Below are 20,615 nucleotides of genomic sequence, written 5' to 3' on the forward strand. Positions count from 1 at the left end.
CCCCTCTCACCACGCCCACGGCTGTCTCATTCTCCGCTCGCAATATCTCGCCCGGCGCTTCCAATCCGGTCCTTCTACCATTCAGCCATCTGTCGAGTCCTCAAGGACTGGTCTTCCTGTCTCTTCTCCCTCTCGTCTGTCTCTGTCGCGCTTGGTGCGCTGCTTGTTTCCGCCGCTCTCGACGAGCCGGCAGAGGGAGAGACTGGAACTTCTTGCCCCCCTCAACTTCAGCGCTCCGCCGTGCGACTCTCCTCCGTCACCCTCTCCGTCCCCCTTTCCGGCACCTTTCCTTCGCTCTCAAGTCGATTTCCATCTCATTGTTAATCGTGCGCTTGTCTTCCTGTCAGGAATGACTTTCCTCTCTCCTCCGGTGGCCTTTCTCTAGCCCGTGTGGTTGACTACCCCTCCGCTTTGCATCTGCTTGCCGCACGCAAGTCTCGTCACCTCCGCGGCCATTTCCTCCTCCATACTCCCATCTTACTCTTCGCTCTTTTGTTCCGCTCTAGGCCCTCACGATGATTGCCGCTACCTCGTTCGTGACTCCCATCGGCAGCCGGCCGCCGCGATATCGAACTCCTTCCCCTCCGCGACGCGCCGTCGAACCTATTTCCCCGTGTTCAACAACCGACTTTCGTACCTCTCGAACCGATCGCGAAGCATCCGGGCCTGCAGCCATTGAGCATGCCGAATTTCCTCCGAGCAATAACAGGTTTTCGCCCGTCGATGTGCCGTCGTCGCATCGATCGGGCCACGGCCGCTCCAGCTCAACCATCGACACACTCGCGACGATCGCGCTAGCAACGAGTCCTACCTTCACACCCCTCTCATATCGTCCTCCTTCGCAAAACTCGCATCCCTCAGCTCCGTTGTTCCCCCCAGAGCCCACAGAAACGGTTGAACGGCCAGCAAAACGACCGCGATCGGAAAAGGACCAATCTCCATACACCCCGAGCCGACCAAATCCTCCAGCAAGCGCGCAAGTTTCCTCGATATCTGATAGTATGAAGACTGATGCAGAACTCCTATTGAACTTCGCGCGCCCTACAAATTTCTACCCGCCAACACAGTCCTCAAATCGAGTCAGCACAGATGAATTCTATTACAATCAAACCCTGTCTGCGCAAAATCAAGTCAAGGTGGATAGTGTGGGCTCATACTGGAGCACGAGTAACAGTGATATGGTCAGCAATCATCCGGCTGTTTACGCATTCCCCTCGTCACGGATGAGGTCTCAGTCAGATGGCTCCGCCGTGTTAGCCCGCCCCGTTATTCATGGCATTCGACCAAATACAAGCTCCTCAACTCTTCCACCAATAGCCTGGCAGGACGAGACAGAAAATGAGAATGGAGCCTGGAATTATGAACACAAGGCAGTTGATGAAGATCCCCCGGATGTCGATGATAATCGCGGTGAGCCGGCGCCCATACATCCTCAGGATCATTCGCTCAAAACAGAGCACGAGGCGGTTCCTGAAGAAACCAGTCAAGCGAGCTGTGCGACCTGCAACCTCGTTCGAATACCAATGGACAATGAGGATCAGGGTGATGTCACATGGATCAACTGCGATGGCTGCAAGCGCTGGTTTCATATTCTATGCGCCGGCTTCAAGAATGATCGCGAGATCAGGACCATCGATAAATTCATCTGCAAAACCTGCCGGCCTGTTCACGGACAGACCACCTTTGTCCGAAAATCGTCTCGCGCTCGCACATCAATCGACTACGCGGGTCTCAACCAGGGCTTGGTGAAAGCCGCTTCGGACACATTTGAGCACCACTATATCGAACCTATAAAGCAAAAGAAAATTCGATTCCTGCCCGAGAGCTTCCCACGCATGCGGCCAGATTTGGTGACTGCTGAGTATTTTGAGCGAGGCAACGGGATGATGGAACCCGTTATCATTCCAGCCGAGCTCAACAGACCTGCAGCGGCATCATGTCTTGACGCCGGGTTTGATGCTCTTGTTCAAGAAGCGTCTACACGAGAGATGTTCGATGAACTTTTGGACCACTTGCCGCCCGACTATGAGACAGTAATTGACTGCGGTCAAGACCAATTGGACATGGTAATCCCACAAGGGCTGACTGTCAGGGCAGTCGCTGAACTCTACGGGCCGGAGGAACGAGTCGAGGTTATTGATGTCAAATCCCAGCAAGGTGAAGATAGACGGTGGACAATGCAGAAATGGGCGGACTACTACGAGAGCACTGGCACCAAGGTCGTCCGGAACGTCATCAGTTTGGAGATTTCGCAGAGTAAATTAGGCAGGCTAATTCGTCGGCCGAAGATTGTGCGCGACCTCGACCTTCAGGATGCGGTCTGGCCTGAAGAGTTGAAGGCTACTGGCCACTATCCCAAAGTGCAGTTTTACTGCTTGATGTCAGTAGCCGACTGCTATACCGACTTTCACATCGATTTTGGGGGGTCTTCTGTCTACTACCATATTCTCAAGGGCAAGAAAACATTCTTTTTTATTCCACCCAAGGACAAGCATCTGAAGAAGTATGAGGAGTGGTGCAATTCACCAGCTCAAGACTACACCTTCCTTGGGGACCAGACAAAAGAATGCTACCGTGTTGATCTTTCCGAAGGTGACACGATGCTTATCCCGTCGGGCTGGATCCACGCCGTCTGGACCCCTGAGAACAGTTTGGTAATTGGAGGAAATTTCCTCACCCGACTCAATTACGGAATGCAAATTAAGATCGCGAAGATTGAGAAGGAGACAAAGGTTCCCTTGAAGTTCAGGTATCCCTTCTTTCAGAAAATTCAGTGGTACACTGCCTTGAAGTATCTGGAGGAAGATCCGGTACCACAGAGCGTGTTGGATGCTTTTGCCCAGGATGAGAATCATCGTTTCCATCGGGAGTATCCTATATACTACGAGTTCGGGGAGCGAACCAACACTGAGCCTTCTGGGTCGCCTTACTACAACTCGCGTTTCTACTCACAAGCTGAATTGGAAGGGCTTCCAGACCTCGCCAAGTATCTTCTTCGGACTGTCCTTATTGCCGGTTCTTATCTCGTTGAAGGAGTCACCCCCGAATCCAGGAATGCCGTCAAGAGGTCGATACCCACTATGCCAGGAGAACCCATCGATCTAATTAGAAAATTTGGGATATGGATTGCATGGAAGCGGGGTAACGAGAAAGCCGCCCAATGGACCCGTCCTGGTGTTGTAGAGAGCAACGCTAAACTGAGTCTTGCGGAGAAGAAACCCGCTGGGAGACCCAGCCGCCGCTCCGAACGCAACGCCGAAAACCAAAGAACGTATGCGGAAAGACAGGCTGTTCAGCGTTTATCTGAGCGACCTGAAGAGGACATTGTCAAGGAGTCGGTTCTCGAGACTGGGCCTGTTGCACCCTCATCCCACATTGTTCCTCCTCTTTCTCCTCCTCCTCCCACGCTACCTAGCTCACTTCCAGGGCTCGTGATTAATGAAGACACCATTTCGAAACCTCGAAACACTCCTCGTGGCTCTGGCCTGGGTCCCAAGAGGGTCGCTTGTGATGCGTGTCGTAAGCGAAGAATTCGATGTCATCACAAAGAAGATAATGGTGGTGGACCAAATCAACTGGCTATCGGTGTTTCTAGTCTGGGCACTCACACACCTACCGCCCAGGATGCAGCTTCCGCATTGAACTCGCTGGCCGCGATTGCTTCTGGAGCTGGTCTTCAAAATGGTCATAACAGCATCAAGGGCCCAGATGGAATGGACGCCTACGCTGCGGGAATGGTGGCCACTCCGCACGGAACCGCAGTGAGAGCAATGGATGTCAGCCCCGATGGCGGAAACTCAGCAAAAAAGGGTCGCAGCAAAGCTTGTGATGACTGTCGGAAGAGCAAGGTACGTGCAAGTTTAGTTCCCTTTGAAAAATCAAGTACTAATTGCTGCAGCGTCGGTGCATTCACGATGAGTATGGCCGAATTGATCCTGTGAAGGCCCAGGAACGATCGAAGCCACGAGCTACAGGCCTAGCGAAAAGACCACGGCTCAACGAGGACGGTGTTGTGCCTAACGCTAGCAAACGCCTGAAGCAGGAAAGCACGTCGCCTACAGTGAGGTCTGCGCAACTAGCTTCCCGTGGAGCAGAGGACATCACTCAGGTCCAGGTAGTTGTTGATACCGGAATGCTTGAGGCATCTCCACGGAAAGACAGTGCCCAGCATGCTGATATGTTTCCTGCGGAGAAAGATATGCTCGCGGATCAGAACTCCTATGCGTCTCCGCCGGCGTTCCAGGCGGATGCAATTGCTAGCAAGGACCTGACTACGACCGTGCCAAAACCAGTTGCCACATTGGTGTCGCCGCCGACTTCTCTAGCCGATGAGATGGACATTCACGATCAAGCTGATGGTGAAGGGGAACACACAGCCGTCATATACACCCCGTCGTCCGGCTCTCGCCACTCCTCACGTCAGCCTCGTCAAGTCGATAGGTATATGCCAGAGGTTCACTTCGTCAAGTCAACCAAACCCGCCCCAGCAAACCCCCCACAGGCTCGCCGCTCATCCTTCAGCGTTAGCATGCGGAAAACCACACCCGGCATATCTTCTGGCCCTAGGAAAGCTGCATCTCGCCCTTCATCCTCTCATAGCAAGAAGAGCTTCTCGCCTGCAGCCGAGAAGAAGCCAGAACGCCAAGCCGCCTTTTCCACCTCTCCTGGGCAGCATGGAAAGGGGCCAAAGCTGGAACGGCCAAACGTGTTCGACGAAGACACTGATGCCGAAAGCTTACGCTTGATCCGCGAACTTCAAGAACAGGAGTTCGGTTTGCGGAGGCGGGCAGGACGGACATGATCGTGTCCTCATCTGACTTTCACTCCCACTTTTCTTTTTAACTTTTCACATTCGACGCTACTGTAGACATGCTAGACCGGGGATCGGGCGAAGTTGGTCGCAACATCGAGTTACTTTTGAGTGTATTTTGTTGCTGGGAAGTCTGGGATCACACGGAGTTCAATATGATATGAGACGGAGTCTAATGGATCTGGGATTGGATTGTTTCCTTTCTTTTCTTGTTTCTTTCTTTTTTTTTTGTCATTTTCCATTCAGCATATTATCCATACCTCCCCTGCCTTCCCTGGTCTTTTCCCTACCTTTCAGGTCTCATTCGACTGCTTACATGGCGTTACCGGCTGGGTCTGCTCTCATGAGCATGCATGCGTTCTTACTCCATTTTCTTTTTTCCTCCGCGCTCTCTGCCTTGAGCTTCCATATCATATTTCCCAGTTATTTTGCCTTGCTTGTCCTTGCATGATATCTCTTTTTTCGAGCCATGTTGTTTCTTTCATATCAGCTTTATATTAGGGGCGTTTCAAGTGCGTACTGGATTGATCGGACACCTCCGAGCTCCTGAATCTGAGTTTGAACTTCTTGTTCTTCGTTCCTTCTTCGTGCTCTTCGTCCCGCTTCGCCTCAAGTCAGATTGATAATGATTTGCTCTATACTATCGGTAACGATAAGGTATTCTAAATAATCACATCATTTTGATCTTTCTGAGTTGCTGGGGTTTTGTGCTTGATCGTGTATCTTGGCTTGTATAATCCTTTGCTACCGAGATGTGGATCCAGGGAAAGGATATAATTGTTATATGTATTTACATTACGGTTGGGCAGGGAGGGGTGTCATGACTTGGAAGAATGGTATTCGCTAATCAATGCAGACGGCCTAACAACAGTCTATGTTTTTTATATTCATTTAGATATCAGCGAGCTGCCTGCTGTAGTGCGCCTCTCCGGGAAGCCAAATACTATCGCCTTTAACTCCAACCCTCGATTATCCTCAAAAATGCAGATATCAAAAGGTTCATAACTTGTTGCATTCAGGTTCAATGCCTCTAGGATCCAATTGTGGAGGAGTTTGATCCAAGCGAGTAAGGATAACGTAGGGGTATACCACATAAAAATGACAAGGATGCCGACTGAAAGGGGGAAAAAAGGCATCGGAACAGGAAAGAAGGATAGCGATAAAGATGCAGGGAACCGAGAAATAGGGCAGTGATGGTAAGAAGCCATAATCATAGGTATCATCAGATCATCACTTATATCAATTTGCGTCTGGACCATATGTTGACCAGCGTTTGGCCCGAGTCGTTTCTCCAATGAAGTCTTTGATAACGCAGGGTGCCGTATCCGGGGTTTGACATACTTTGTGGCGGTCAAGATGCTTGAACCTTGGGCCCAAGGGTCCGTTGACATAATGATACTGTCCTGCAAAGCGATACTGTCGATGATCTCCCAGAGGGTAGAATTTATCACCCCAGTGACCATTGAAGTAGAACCACTCCGTCGGTGCCGTAGGGTTCCGGGTAGAGGCGCGAAGCTCGTCGTTGACATGATCATACGTGTACATATGCGAGTTGAGAAGCGGATCCCAGAGAGGTCCTCGGTCCGTTCGGTCAAAGAGCAGGTTCCCTGGAAGAACGTAGTGGTGCGTCCCTGGAGTGGCATACATTGCATGCGTTCCTGTTGCCGAGTATATCACCGGCTATTGCATCGGCCAATGGTTAGCGTTGCTGCAGCGCAAACCCAGGAATTGTGTACTTACGCGTTTACCAATCTTCTCCACGGCTTCGTAGCTGTATGCTTCGCCACCAGAGTGAGCGCTGAAAAAGAGCGCCTTTGGCTTTCCATTGTGAAAGCGCACGAGCGAATGCTCCCAATCTCCAATATGATTGCCAAACCGCACATTGAGCACGATGTTTCCTAGGTTGAAACTGTAGAAATAAAACCAAAAGGCATCAACAATGCCATTGCCCTTATCAATGACTAGTAGAATGGCTGGCGCTTCACTTCGGCCACCTATCTCCTTAATAGATATCGGCTCGCCGCCAAACCGCTTCCGCAGTTCGTCGCGCACAGTATCGTCATTCAAGATGGGATACCCGAGTTCATCAGGTGAAATCTCGTCTATTTTCCCACTCTGCGGGGTTAGCTGTGAGCTGTACCATTCGGCTCGATCCTCTGGCGTGTCATCCGGGAACGTTCCGTCTACTCGACCATCCCAATCGGCCCACGAGGGCTCGAGTCCATCCAACGGAGGGCTTGGAATGTTCTTGTCCCCTTCCATCCACGATGGTCGATCTTCTACGTTATCGTTGCTGGTAAGAAAAACGTGATTACCCGTTTCCCATTGATTCAGCTGATCAAGATTTCGCAAGGTTGGATGATCGGATTGTGACTGGATTGGAGTGTAATTCAGCATGGGAGTTGTGTGATAGAGGTGCTCCGCGATATCACAGGGCCAAAATTGTTCGCCGGAAAATAAATGCACGAGCGGAGCGTACTCGAGAACATAGTCAGGTATGTGTCGACGAGACCGTTCTGCTTCATCCCAGGTCTCCTCCGAATGGTCGGTTTCATTGCCCCAGTACGCCTGCCTGGGTGGTGAATCGACTTCTTCTGCGGGCGATGATGATGTGAACATCGAGCCTGTCTTCCGATTGCCGAACCGTCCCTGGACCAGCTTGAAATGTGCCGTGCCGCAGAGGCCGAGCCACCGACAGGCTTTCCGGTCGGTCCATGATGGGGAAGAAGCTACCCAGCTTGGCTCATCATAGTCTTCCTCGTACCAAATAAAGGCTGACGGATTCACAGCACGGACAATGCTGTTGATGGTTACATAGGCAATGAGCGAGGAGAGGGTGACGATCGCTGCAGTAGTCTTCTGAACCATCTGCTCATAGGCACTGAGTGGAGTTGCCGCCTCGTCCGAGGCAGGGAGCAAAACCGATTGGGACCCAGCCTCTGTTTCGTGACTCTGCGCAACAGCCCCGGTAATCAACGGAGCAGTGGTGGTGGTAAGAGTGGTCGGAGTGGTCACACTGATGTATGTTTTCCCGATTGGGATAGCAGCACTCGGCGACGATAAGTTAGTGGCGGTCAACGGAGCTCCCTCGGTCTGATTGGCAACAACAGCTACTCCAGGAGCTGTGAAGAGTACAAGGAGATAAACGAAGGAATGAAGGCGAGCATCCGGGCTCGGAAGTGCAGGAATAGGAACCGGATGGGGAGGCACTATAAGAAGGAAAGCGAAACATCGTCCGGTCAGCGGCAGTCGAGAAGATCTCTTAAGTGCGATGACGGTCCTGCCAGCGAGTGAACCATTATTGTGAGACTAGATACCAGAGGCCGGCAACAGCTCCAGACCCCATAAGCAATAAACGGCTATTGGTCAACAAGAGCAAGAGCGACCGGGAACGACGGATATCGGCTTAGATAATGGACAATAGACAGGCAAAAAGGACTCTGGAAGAGGCAGAAGGAATGAATGAGTGCTGAGAGCTGAGTGGACAAGATGACGGATGCATTGCGGTGGATGCTCTGGATGACCTCCCTTGCTTCCGCGCAGTGCCGGATTTCTAAGATCTAACAGGAACAGACGGCAACGATTGGAGCATCCAAGGAAGCAAAGTGTGCCCAGACTTACTGTTGGCTGTTTTCCTTTGTGCTTGAATTGGACGATGGGCAGCAACAGGGCTGAAAGTGGATGGAGACTCTGTGAGTCTGTAGACCGACCGTACGGAGCAGACCAGCTAGAGCAGAGTGGGGGGAAGAGAGGGGTTCATCTGGTAGGGAGTAGTTAGTTAGTGCTGAACTGCTGATGAGATGCTTATGATATCATGGATAAGTGGAACAGGGTAGGGTAGAGAATTGATCAACGATGTCTTTGAAGACGGACAGTCAGTAGTATTATTATTATTGATCAGCATGAGAGAGCAGAAGGACAACGGAAGCAGATGCTTACAGGAAGGTTGTCAAGGCTGTCTGTCTTGCCTTGGGCTTCTGCAACCAGCAGGGCTAGGGCTGAATCTCGTGATTACCGTACTAGGAGGTATTACATGTTACCAACCCAGAATGGAAACCTCCGGTGTCGATCTTCTGCAGCCCGAAATTCCGAGATGGATCTCCCTCCCAGTCCCTTCATGCTAGACTCCTCCAGCTCAAAAAAATACACCCGCAGTAAGCATGTCGGTCATCGACACTGCCTTGCTCGCCAGCTCTTGTCCAGATGAAGAGGGCTCCGACTGGGAATACGAATACCATGACACCGAAACAGAGGTAGCTATCGAAACCCGAAACCCTTCTCCGTCATGCTAAATAATATCCCGAGACTTTCTATCTCAACCTCGACTTGACCACCCTCCACGGCCCTATCCGAGCTCCTCGCCGTCGTAATGACACCTCGGCTTCCGCAGCTCCCGTTTCGAACGCTACCTCAGACACAGCCAATCCCACAACGCCAGCCTCTTCGCGCCCCGGTGACCAAGATCCCGACATGAAAACCACGGAGACGGATAAAGCCTCATCAGAGCGTGTTCAAATCCTCGGCCTTCATACTCGCAATCCAGTAATCTCCTATCAGAACCAGATCTTCAGTGGGTCATGGGCGGATCAGCTCGGCACAGAGTTGTTTTTTGCTCGTCCCGTTGTACCAGGCTCTGAACCTGACGACCCCGAATCGACACCTGCTCAGATCACACCATTGAGGCACACTAATGATTACGATTTGATTGCAGCCAACAGCGTCAAGGTCCTAGCTAGAAAGGCGAATCTTATCTCGAGCTCGGGCTCCGCAGTGGCTACCGATCAGCGCGAAGCATCCTCCGCTGCCACTTCCACGCTAGAGACATCGACGGTTGCATACAAGCCAGAACACCAATCCAACCAAGCGCGGTTCTTGGACCGGCTTAAGGACATCAAGAGACAGAAGGGTGAAAGAGATACCGTGCGCACTGTCTTCAGCACGCACAGGCGGAATCAAAACCTCGAGGATCGACTACGTGGATGGGCACAGACCGAGGAACAGCTCACCGTGATCCGACAGTTGAATGTACGAGCTGTTCAAGGTGATGTTGATGCCGTTAGGGAGTTGGAACGCATGTATACACAACTTAGCAATCAGGATACCGGTCCATCCGAAGGCCCATCACGTCCCGCATGATCTGCAATCAGTTCCAACGCTCTTCACCCTAACCATGCAGCGTGCCTCGAATTGGGATAAACCGCCCAAGTTAATATCCTGCACTGGTTCATACTTTATAGGCCATACGCAGTATACGTCACGTAAGACGCCAAAGCTAAACGAGGCTCGCTCTAAGCGCGACAGCGAGGTTCCTGAAAAAAGAGGGAATGAACCGCAAACTCTAAGTCCATACGGAGTACCGAAGAGACTTCCTTCGTCCGGGGGCAAAGAAAGCACACAAGCGTCTGGGCAGCAGACCCACTCCCATAATCACGAACCGAACCGGTTTTCGACGCAACTTGGCGTCATACAAAGCGGGCTGCAGGAACGGCCCATGTGATCGACAGCTACTACTGAGACCAACGGACCGGACTGTTTTCCATATGACGATTTGATAGAGGATAATGATTTAATCGTGCTGGACTGGGAAGTCCTATGCATTACATAGTAAGTACTATAGTCTAACTAGTAACTCACCAACAATGGAAAGAGATGTGAGCTAGAAGAGCAAAACCTGTTTCTAGCAATCTGGTTCCTAGTAACAAATACTCACAAGTCCAGACTTCAAAGTGTAAACACAGTACCTGCTTTTTCAGTCAACACCACTTGGAAACAAAGCGAAGAACAAATTGACGCATTCTTAAGTGTACAAGCCCCTACTCCAGAGCAGAACCTCGCCATCCATGTATGCCATCCTATATGAAACAAAAACACCTTGTGAACCCGAACCTAAGGAAATGCAGTATACCCAAATTCATGACGTTCTCACACAATTCCAGCCCGAGATTGATTGATAACGGGTGGAGGAAAAGTTGGCAAGGAAGCACGGCCAGCCGTAATTGCAGCAAATGGAGAATGCCTCTCCATGAATATTAAGGAATTAGAACGGGATGATAACCCTTGAGGAGATAAGAAGATCTAAAATGCATGGGGACTCCGTGATTCCACGGGAGAGGGAGGCGGTGGAGGAGGGTACTCAAATGCCGACGATGATTGTCCGGTGTTGTTGTTGTTGTTGTTGTTATTGCTGCTGTTTCCTGCTGCGTCGGCAACGACGTCGAGAGACTTGGGGTTCTGGTTACCAGAGGCCATGAGGGCTGTATAGATGTCTTTCTGGCTGAAGGTTGGGGAGATAATGGCGGGGCGGGTGTGAGGAGCTGCGGTGACGGCGGGAGATGTCATTGTGATGGGGTTATAGATGTTTTAGGGGATCGATTGCCCAGAAGAGGTCCGTAGAGATAAGCTTTTGGTATTTCGACGGAAGAACGGTTCGGGTTCAGGACTTTCTTGGTGTCTTTGTTTCTAGAGAGAGATGGCGATGGATCTGGCTATTGGAGGATGTCAGCCGGCTTGCTCGGCTCTATATAGCACGTAGTGAGGTCTTCGACATGGGGATAGGTAGGGCTGAAGAGGTAGCTGGCTCCGAAAATCGCCGATGGGTGCAACGGGGAATTGCGAAGGCATGATGAAAGACCCCCACGGCACTATGCTTCGGGGAATCTGGGGAGCATATCACGGAGGGCCGCCTACCTTGTCACTGATGTAATATAGTATTAACCTGGCCTGGCCTTGGAATGACGAAGACAGGAGAATACGAGGAATGGGGATCTTGCAAGTCTATACCTCTGCAGGTGAAGAGGGTAGCGAGTGTCGGTGGAATAAACCCCAGAAGGCGATGGAAGGAAGCCAGCTTTATACAGGAGATGGAGAGAGCCTGGAACAACGACAGCCCAACACTGGCCTAGGGAGAAGGTTTGAGGTGTCGGGGAGTTGACAGCTAATGAAACGGTGGGAAGAGGACAAGGACCGGGCTAGAAGAGCAGAACGCAAGGCAAATCAAAGGGAAGGTTCGACAGTAAGCTCTGCGCAACCTTGGAAGCAGGAATGGGGAGAGACAAACAGAAGTTGCAAGGGAAACTGGTGGGAAGTGGAAAGGAAAACTTTGAAAAGAGATTAAATGGGCATGTCTATGGAGCCAGCAGCAGGCAGATTTGTTTGTTCCGACAGGATCTTCTCGCCGAAGCCTTGACGAGGACACAGGACTCAGGAGAGCGTCAGCCCACGCGTCCGCCTCACCTTTGGCCAAGTAGTAGTAGGTGGTACCTGTAGTTAGTTAATTAGTGGGTAGTGACTGGGACTGGGTAAGTCTAGGTATCCCCGGGCCTTCATGATGAGTCGTTGCCAGCTGGCCGGGACGGAAGCGCGGATACACGCCCCGGGTAAGATGGGGGACGCATCATCTATCCGGGGAAGAAACAGGGGTCCACAAGCTGGAGAGGAGGTAGATATCATTCAAGATGTATCTACCTATCCTACATAAGATCTGGTTGGGAAGCTCTTGTTTCTCGCTGCATTCTCGATTATGATTATTATGATTATGATTATTATTATTATTATTGTTGTTGTTATTCTGATCCAGATGGAGACCTGAAGAAAGGGATCCATCCCAGTCCAGAAAGGAGAAAGAACAACAATTACCCCAGAGTTGCATTCGCTGATTCTTCGGGAAATTACAAGGTAAATTCCATTATGATTATTGCAACTATTCCCAGCAAGCAATTGCTACCTGAGTCAGGGGTCCTCAGCCGAAGTCTTTAATTAAACTGCCAGTTATCCAAGGTAGTGTAACAAACACCCACCAGCTATCCCGGACCGCACCGAGGTAGGTCGGCCCAACTGTTTGACAGTGGGCGTATCATCCCCTGGAATGCTGAGCTGGGGATGACATCATGGAATCAGTTCGCAAGTCCGCGACAAAAGTACTAACCCTGGCGATCAGATCATCAGAAGCTGCGGAGAAATTCGGCAAGGACGAAATGAATGGATGATCGCTGCTCTGCATCCGCCTTACTCTCTTCATTGTTTGGCAACGGCGACCGTTTCAACAGCCTAACTCTCGACTAACTTCCGCACAGCGTCTTTGGTAGGTAGCCATCAACAAAACCCTCCAAACAGAGCTAGACTCGTCCAAACAGCCGATGAGGCTGACACCTTCGTATCCACGGAAATCCATTTTTACCTTCCAGGCTGGATCAGCAAGCCCTCCTGCAATCCTGGTTCAACCCTTCTTGAAGGATTGTCTATCACCAATTCAGTGCTCCAGACTCCAGAGACCCCTTTTCACAGACGCCTGCTGATCTGTTTGGCTACTGAAAAAGTGGCTCTCACTCGAGAGACATCAATGCGTCTATCACCCGCCCAAAGGAACTCCGTTGACCATCTGTCCCATTGCCGAGGGGAAATTCGAGGCCGCAACAACCACCAAAGGGCTGTACAAAGAAGCCGTACCGATTCCTAATGGTTCCGGAGCACACCGCTTGAAAACTAACGTGGTCCTTGGACGGAGATCGTGGTTCTAGAGCTGAGAAGCGGTGTGTACGAATTAAGCCACGTGTAAAGATAGCTAATCAATAACTCTGTTATGGCAATCACTGGCTTTGGTTCTGTATGATTGTTGGTATGTTTGCTTGCGCATTCGGGGTGCCCTAACCAGGGCTACTGATAACTCGTACTAAGAAGGGTCTATCTCTATGATCAATTACTTCTCCAAATGGTACGTCAGCTGAACATCTCAATTGACAACCGAATTGCGTGATTTGGTCAGCTTATAAAATTACCTACCGAGTGTTGGTCAACTTGCACCAAGATGGAGGGCTTTGAAAGGTTGGAGTGGAGGACCATGGCTCGGCGAAGAACTATATACTTGTGCCGTTCAACCCTGCAAATGGAAGTGCTTTATGGCGTAGCTCACACTGAATGGCAACATCTTTGAATGATTTTGAGATATCAAGGGATTCTCTACATTCTTCTCACATGAAATGATTATGTGACGGGAAAAACAGTAGTTCTTGGACGCTGTTGTGGTGGTTTGTGTATGATAGTATAACCCGTACATCTCCTTCGGCGTAAGCACCTAATAACGCGCTCTACGTCATACCCTTCGCCGGGTGTTAGATAGGTACCTACCTAGTACCTCTAGGTAGGTAGACCACGGCTTGATACATAAGAGTTTTTAGATATTTCAAGCGCACGAAAGCTGATATATATGGTTGTTGTAACATAATATGATATGAGAGCCTGTGGTAATACCTCCTCATCTCTTGAATGTAAAAGTACCTCCAGCATGTACAAGCAACTCTTGATTCAAGACATATGTCGTAGGATACTCCGTAGGCAGCTTGTCTTATCAAACCTTGGAAGGCTCCCTATACTTGATTCGCTGCGCCTGCGACTCATATCGTACAGGACATGCAAGCATGTTTCAATCCCAGCCAGGTGATAATGCATGCAAGAGGTCAGGCCGAGGCCACAGACCGCGTCTTCGGGCAGTATCAATCTATCTGCTCGTCTAGACTCTCTAGAGGCGATGTGTCGAGTCTGGCACCAATGCTAGGTACAGATTAGGCGCACAACGTCCGCAGCCACTGAACGATTAGTTAGAGAATGCTCCTATCTCAAGAGCTTCGGAAACTCTGAGATATATCTAGTACAGCCGTGTAAGCTTCTGTATATTTCAAGCTGAAAGGTAAAACTACAGTGTTGACCTCGGAGAATAAGACCGACGGAACATTTGATCTATTCGGCACACAACGCCGATATCGCGACATACGATAAGAAAGTGATTTGCTCTTTGCGCCGAACATGTTTTCCAGTGTATCAAGAGTTTTCAATCACGTCTTATGCTTGCCTTGTCAGTGGTCAATGCACCTAGTTATGAAAATTTCAGTTCTCCAAGGTGAACTGCGTCATTAATGGCAGGCATAGGTAGGTAGCTAACCTTGACGGGCGAGCAGACTCGAATCTGAACCTCGAGGACTCGCTTGCCTGGTGTCTGACAGATCGGGCCGTTTGGAATCACCTGCCAAACTAAGTGGACAGGATGGAGAAGAAAAAGAACCTTGGAACGAATATCGGGCGCGCAATCCCGTCTGTTGCAATGATTACCTCATTCGCTCGAGTCTGAGCGCCCCATTCCCCCACCTGGTCTTGATTGATTCCTGCTTGGATGCATGTTTGGGAAGTTTCAATGGGGTAATATTATCATTATGTTCCAAGAGAATTGAGGCATTTTTTTCTGGATGCAAATTTAACGTGTGGTGAAGTAGTAACGTACTACTAACGAGTCGAGATTTTATGGTTGAAAGGGTTTGCGGAGTTGACCCTCCATGGATGGATTATTGGCAGGGCAGAAAGGGAGGGGAATTTTCACCCCGCAAAACACTAGGAATAATTGAGGATAGCCAGCCGCCTCTGATCCAGGTACATACCTCAAGATCGACCAACCCCGCAGATGCTGAGCTTTGTCCTGACGGCAAGGCTAGGTAGCACCTCTGACAGATAAGGCCGTTCAGGACAGAGCAGAAAACCTACTGTCCTTCTGTACTCGGCTCTGCAGAGTCCAAATATCCCGGATCGACGACATACATCCAGCTCCCAAGATCTTCTCCCAGAATGAGGCATTTTCCTGGATGCTCCCGCCGTGACGCTACCCATGACACTATTACACAGAGGAAACAAGGGATGCAGAAGAAGTTGAGCAGCAAGCAGCAATGATTTGCAAGCCCGTAGCATCATGACAAACCGAAATTCCGCTTTGGAAGCCTCTCCCAGCGCTCCAGGGCGACTAAGTGGAGGAGACCAGGCCACAAGACTGGGATAGTCAGCTGATTGGGCCTCATGGTATCATTCTTGCGAATCATGAGGGTAAAGCGGTGGCTGTTCGTCTCTCCGCATTAGAAAGCGTTGGGCGTCTAGGCCGTTCCTGCCCCTTTTTGCAGGATGATTTGCCTGGATGGAGATTGGAAAGTCTTTGAGCTGGCTGCAAGTCGTCGTCTCGAAGCGCCCCCAAGGTTGCTGGTGCTGTTTCTGTTCTGTATCACTCGGTATCTTTTGATCACGTTGACCTGAACCAGCCACAACCCGTGACTTTGCTGTTGCCAGATGTCTGAGGCAAGTATTCCATTTTTAGCCCATCCAAGACCCTGGATAGCCAATCACAACCATGTGTGGTCAGCGCCAAAGCTAGTTAGTCAGAGTCGCTAACCCATCCGAGAGATTTTGGGGCCTGGGTCCACATACTGCGGCCAAGACCACGACAGTTTCTCTGAGAAGGGTCAGATAACTATTTCAAGTTTTCAGCTTTCAGAAATCCCCTCCAGCTGATGAGAACTTGGTTTGTACAGAGAGCTTGGATCAATGGCTTATTCTGAGGGTAGTAGGCCAATCATCCGGACTATAGGATAGCATATGAAGATAGTGGTGGTATATAAATCTTTAGAGTGACGGTCACTCAAGAAAACGTGGAGAACGAAAGCAGCAGTAGCAGCCAGCTTGATCGAGGGCGGGCCTCGACTGCTAGACCGGCCGGCCCGGCTTTGTACCTGGAGTGGCTGATCGCGCATAGAGCCGGCAAGGTTGACCGTTCAAATGGTTGCAAACTGTACTAGCAGTGTAAAAGTGTAAAGCCGATACAATGGACGATACCTAAATACACCGTCCAAACTTGAACTCATACTCTGGATGACTCTGCCAAAGCATATAAAGAGCACGACGTGCCCACTCTTGCTCAGCTTCAAGCTATATTTGTATTGTTTGTTCCCTCAAAAAAGACTCACTCAGTCAGTCACTCACCTTGTGTGGACCTTGTCTCCTCTACTACTATCACCACCTCTCCCGATAGGCCCCTCACAATCTTTCGTCATAGTTGAAGGTTGCCCTGGATCTTGTCTCAAACAATTTTGATCCTGCTATCCTGGTCCAATTCAAGCCCAAAGCAATTACTTAGGTCAGTCTATATCTACCCCTTGTTTGCGGTGAGTCAATTGTGCACTGCGCCTCGTTCACCGTCTATTTTGTTATCTTGCTGTCTGAGCTCCCTGCACCTGCTGTGTATCCTGCTTATCTCCAGCTTCCCAAAATTATTCTCCGAGCTCATACTCCTAGCCAACTCTTTACACTTCTCCCTCGCTCTTTCTCACTACTATCTGTTTTGCTTTATCATTCTTTATTTCATTTAGTATATGGACTCACATGTTCTCAAAAGCAGTGCTTCTTTCCTCTCTTGTCCTTATTGAATCGCAACACAGAGCCGCCCCCACTCGATCTTCACTATGGTGTCTCCGGCCTCCTCCCTCCAATCGCTACCAGATGTGCATGTCAATGGCTCCGAGGGTAACAAGCTACCGATCCGACCAGCGCCCAAAGCCTTTGGCAGCACTGACAGCGCCTCATCAGGCGCTGGCACACCAATAGGCTTCCAGCGACAACCACACAACAAGATCTTGGACAATGTAGCTGGATCCAACGTCCGTCTACCGTCTCCCCAGCCCACACACCTGGCCGTACCCGGCAGCCCTCACAGAATCCTTTCCGAGGAGGACCCGGGTTATATCGCCGCCAAGTTTGAGGGTAAAGAGCATCAAATGGAGCAAGGTGAGCTTTATCCACGCAACCCAGCAGATGCCCGAGACTCTGTTTCGCGTTGCTAACATGATGCGTGCTATATAGTCATGGATCAATTAGAAAAGAAGGGATTCATTCCCGCGGAATTTATCGTGGGGGAGACAGAATGGTTCTACAACCAGCTCGGCATCGATGACACATACTTCCAGACCGAGACTGTTGATGCAATCGTTACACAGATTTTGTCTCTATATGCTGCTAAGGTTGCAGCTTACGCTCGTGATGACAAGAAGCTTGAGATTCGGTTAGACAAGGAAGCAGAAGATCATGCTGTCTACATCGACACCAGCAAGCCTGGGTTCTCAAGCGTTGGCGGCCCTGGCTACGAACAGAGAATCGACCAGAAATATATCAACGGCTCGACGCATGACAACAGCTACAGAGTTGAGACCTTCCGTTCCCCCACCTCAGTACCTGGTGATGATGGCCAGCAGCTTCGTTGCTACTTTGTTTACAAATGTCAGTTCGCCAACCCCAACCCGGGCTCGCAAGAGACCAACATCGATATCATCGGTGAGAAGAGGTTTTTGCAGAAAGCAACAGCCAACACCAAAGTTGTGTATCAAGAGATCATCAGCAATGCCGTTGCTCGGGCTGGTCCCGTCATCGAGATGTTCGAGCTTGAGAAATCTCGCGAAAAGCGCCTTGTGATCGCCTACCGTCAGGGCTCTGCCATGGGATTGTTCAGTGCACTTTCTGACCTATACCACTACTACCGGCTGACAAGCTCCCGGAAGTACTTGGAGAATTTCTCGAACGGAATTACCGTGATCTCCCTTTATTTGCGTCCTCTCAAGAATGCAGAGATCGCCGCCAAGTTCCCTCCAATCGAAGCTGCTATTCACCAGATTATCAAAGAGATCTCTCTTCTATACTGCGTGCCTCAAAACAGGTTCCAGCACCACTTTGCCACTGGCCGTTTGAGTCTGCAAGAGACAATCTACGCCCATTGCGCATGGGTGTTTGTTCAGCAATTTCTTAATCGTCTTGGTTCAGAATACACTTCTCTTACCGATCTGTTGGACTCAAACAACAGTGCGCACGCAGAATTGCTGGCAAAAATCAAGAAGAGGCTGCGTACAGAGACGTTCACGTCAGACTACATCGCGGAGATTATCAATAAATACCCCAACCTCGTCCACAAGCTCTATCTCGACTTCGCAAACACGCATTACGTGCAGACTCGTGGCCCAGCCGAGGATGACTTCCTGCCGACATTGAGTTATCTTCGTCTGCAAGTCGACCAGGTTTTGGACAGCCGACAGTTGAAGCAACTAGTGACGAGCACGACCGCCAATGAACACGATGAAATGGTAATGAGCGCCTTCCGCGTGTTCAACGCTTCGATCCTCAAGACGAACTTCTTCACACCGACCAAGGTAGCTCTTAGCTTCCGCCTTAACCCGCACTTTCTCCCAGAGCACGAATATCCCCAGCGGCTCTACGGTATGTTCCTGGTGATCAGCTCGGAATTTCGAGGATTCCATCTCCGCTTCCGTGACATCGCCCGAGGTGGTATCCGTATTGTAAAGAGCCGAAACAAGGAGGCATACAGCATCAATGCTCGCTCTTTGTTCGATGAGAACTACAACCTCGCCAACACGCAGCAGCGTAAAAACAAGGATATCCCTGAAGGTGGAGCAAAGGGTGTGATTCTCCTTGATGTCGACCACCAGGACAAGGCTCGTGTCGCTTTCGAGAAGTATATCGACAGTATCTTGGATCTCCTGCTCCCGCCCGTTAGCCCTGGTATCAAGGACCCCATTGTCGATTTGCACGGCAAGGATGAAATTCTCTTTATGGGTCCTGACGAGAACACGGCTGAGCTGGTTGATTGGGCCACTGAGCACGCCAGGAACCGTGGTGCGCCCTGGTGGAAGTCTTTCTTTACTGGCAAGAGCCCCCGACTAGGTGGTATTCCTCACGATACCTACGGAATGACCACTCTATCTGTCCGTCAATACGTTCTCGGAATCTACCGCAAACTCAACATTAATCCCTCCACCATCCGTAAGCTGCAGACTGGTGGGCCTGATGGTGACCTTGGCTCGAACGAAATTCTTCTCGCTAACGAGAAATATACTGCCATTGTCGACGGATCTGGTGTCATTGTAGACCCCCAGGGTCTGAATCACGAAGAGCTCGTGCGTCTTGCCAAGAAACGGGCGATGATCTCCGAGTTCGATGCGGCGAAGCTTTCACCTGATGGTTACCGGGTGCTGGTGGACGAGAACAATGTCCAGCTGCCGAATGGCGAGGTCGTCCACAACGGCATGCTCTTCCGCAATCAGTTCCATTTGCGCAAGGATAATACCTATGATACCTTTGTTCCTTGCGGTGGTCGTCCCGAGTCTATTGATCTCTCTACTGTTGGAAAGCTTATTGAGAACGGCAAATCCACTATTCCGTACATTGTTGAGGGTGCCAATCTGTTTATCACCCAGGACAGCAAGCTTCGACTCGAGAAAGCTGGTTGTATTCTCTTCAAGGATGCCTCCGCTAACAAGGGTGGCGTGACATCTTCATCATTGGAGGTGCTGGCTTCTCTGTCCTTCGATGACGAGGGCTTTGTGCAAAATATGTGCGTCGGAGAGGACGGCAGCGTTCCCGAATTCTACAGCGAATACGTTAAGCAAGTTCAGGAAGTTATCAAGGAGAATGCCACCTTTGAATTTGAGGCGATCTGGCGCGAACATGAGCAGACTGGCATTCCCCGCAGCGTTCTGAGTGACAGGCTCAGTGTTGCTATTACCCAGCTTGATGAAGAGCTACAGAAGACTGAGCTGTGGGACAACATTGAGCTCCGCAGGTCTGTTCTCAATGACGCTCTGCCTAAGCTGCTTCTCAACAAGATTGGGCTCGAGACAATTCTCCAACGGGTAAGTTTCGCTGCATCCTATGTTTCATGACTGTGTGCTAACCATGCATAGGTGCCTGAGAACTACCTGCGGGCAATCTTTGGCAGCCACCTTGCCAGTCGCTTCGTATATGAGTACGGTAGCGGCCCCAGCCAATTCTCATTCTTCAATTTGTAAGTGACATGAATTCTGTGCCCTTTCTACGTGTACATTCTTTAACAACATGAACTACAGCATGACCAATCGACTTGCTCAATCCCAAAAATAAACTTGTTTAGACGGTGGATCGAGGCGTTCTCTGATACGTTTTTTTTTTTTTTTTTTTTTTT

At 50.3% G+C, this 20,615-nt stretch overlaps 5 protein-coding genes across 5 annotated transcripts; 3 read left to right on the forward strand and 2 right to left on the reverse strand.

Annotated features, from left to right (window-relative positions):
• Positions 1–515: 515 nt before the first annotated feature.
• jhd1 ([Histone H3]-lysine-36 demethylase) lies at positions 516–4,886 on the forward strand (the record flags this gene model as incomplete). Its single annotated transcript, XM_073719640.1, has 2 exons — positions 516–3,848; positions 3,899–4,886. 2 exons carry the CDS (start codon positions 516–518, stop codon positions 4,799–4,801), a joined length of 4,236 nt encoding a protein of 1,411 aa, XP_073575172.1. The 3' UTR covers positions 4,802–4,886.
• A 742-nt stretch (positions 4,887–5,628) lies between these two features.
• BJY04DRAFT_180742 (uncharacterized protein) lies at positions 5,629–8,706 on the reverse strand. The gene is made up of 4 exons (XM_073710107.1): positions 8,684–8,706; positions 8,432–8,570; positions 6,551–8,019; positions 5,629–6,490 (listed from the first exon to the last, which is right to left on the reverse strand). Coding segments are annotated over exons 2-4 (1,911 nt in total). The 5' UTR covers positions 8,433–8,570; positions 8,684–8,706; the 3' UTR covers positions 5,629–6,049.
• Positions 8,707–8,912: 206 nt separating this feature from the next.
• On the forward strand, positions 8,913–10,389 carry BJY04DRAFT_146679 (TFIIIC subunit 6 family protein). The gene is made up of 2 exons (XM_073708802.1): positions 8,913–9,063; positions 9,116–10,389. The coding sequence occupies exons 1-2, from the start codon at positions 8,971–8,973 to the stop codon at positions 9,944–9,946; spliced, it is 924 nt and encodes a 307-aa protein (XP_073575174.1). The 5' UTR covers positions 8,913–8,970; the 3' UTR covers positions 9,947–10,389.
• A 458-nt stretch (positions 10,390–10,847) lies between these two features.
• On the reverse strand, positions 10,848–11,149 carry BJY04DRAFT_214689 (uncharacterized protein; the record flags this gene model as incomplete). Its single annotated transcript, XM_073715279.1, has 2 exons — positions 10,848–10,866; positions 10,944–11,149. 2 exons carry the CDS (start codon positions 11,147–11,149, stop codon positions 10,848–10,850), a joined length of 225 nt encoding a protein of 74 aa, XP_073575175.1.
• Positions 11,150–16,553: 5,404 nt separating this feature from the next.
• Positions 16,554–20,593, forward strand: BJY04DRAFT_180750 (glutamate dehydrogenase (NAD(+))). The gene is made up of 5 exons (XM_073710108.1): positions 16,554–16,751; positions 17,013–17,398; positions 17,474–20,307; positions 20,359–20,459; positions 20,521–20,593. The coding sequence occupies exons 2-5, from the start codon at positions 17,077–17,079 to the stop codon at positions 20,552–20,554; spliced, it is 3,291 nt and encodes a 1,096-aa protein (XP_073575176.1). The 5' UTR covers positions 16,554–16,751; positions 17,013–17,076; the 3' UTR covers positions 20,555–20,593.
• The last annotated feature ends 22 nt before the right edge of the window (positions 20,594–20,615 follow it).

This window comes from Aspergillus karnatakaensis (genome assembly GCF_047715665.1).
Source record: "Aspergillus karnatakaensis strain CBS 102800 unplaced genomic scaffold BJY04scaffold_7, whole genome shotgun sequence".
NCBI classification, from domain to species: Eukaryota; Fungi; Ascomycota; class Eurotiomycetes; order Eurotiales; family Aspergillaceae; genus Aspergillus; species Aspergillus karnatakaensis.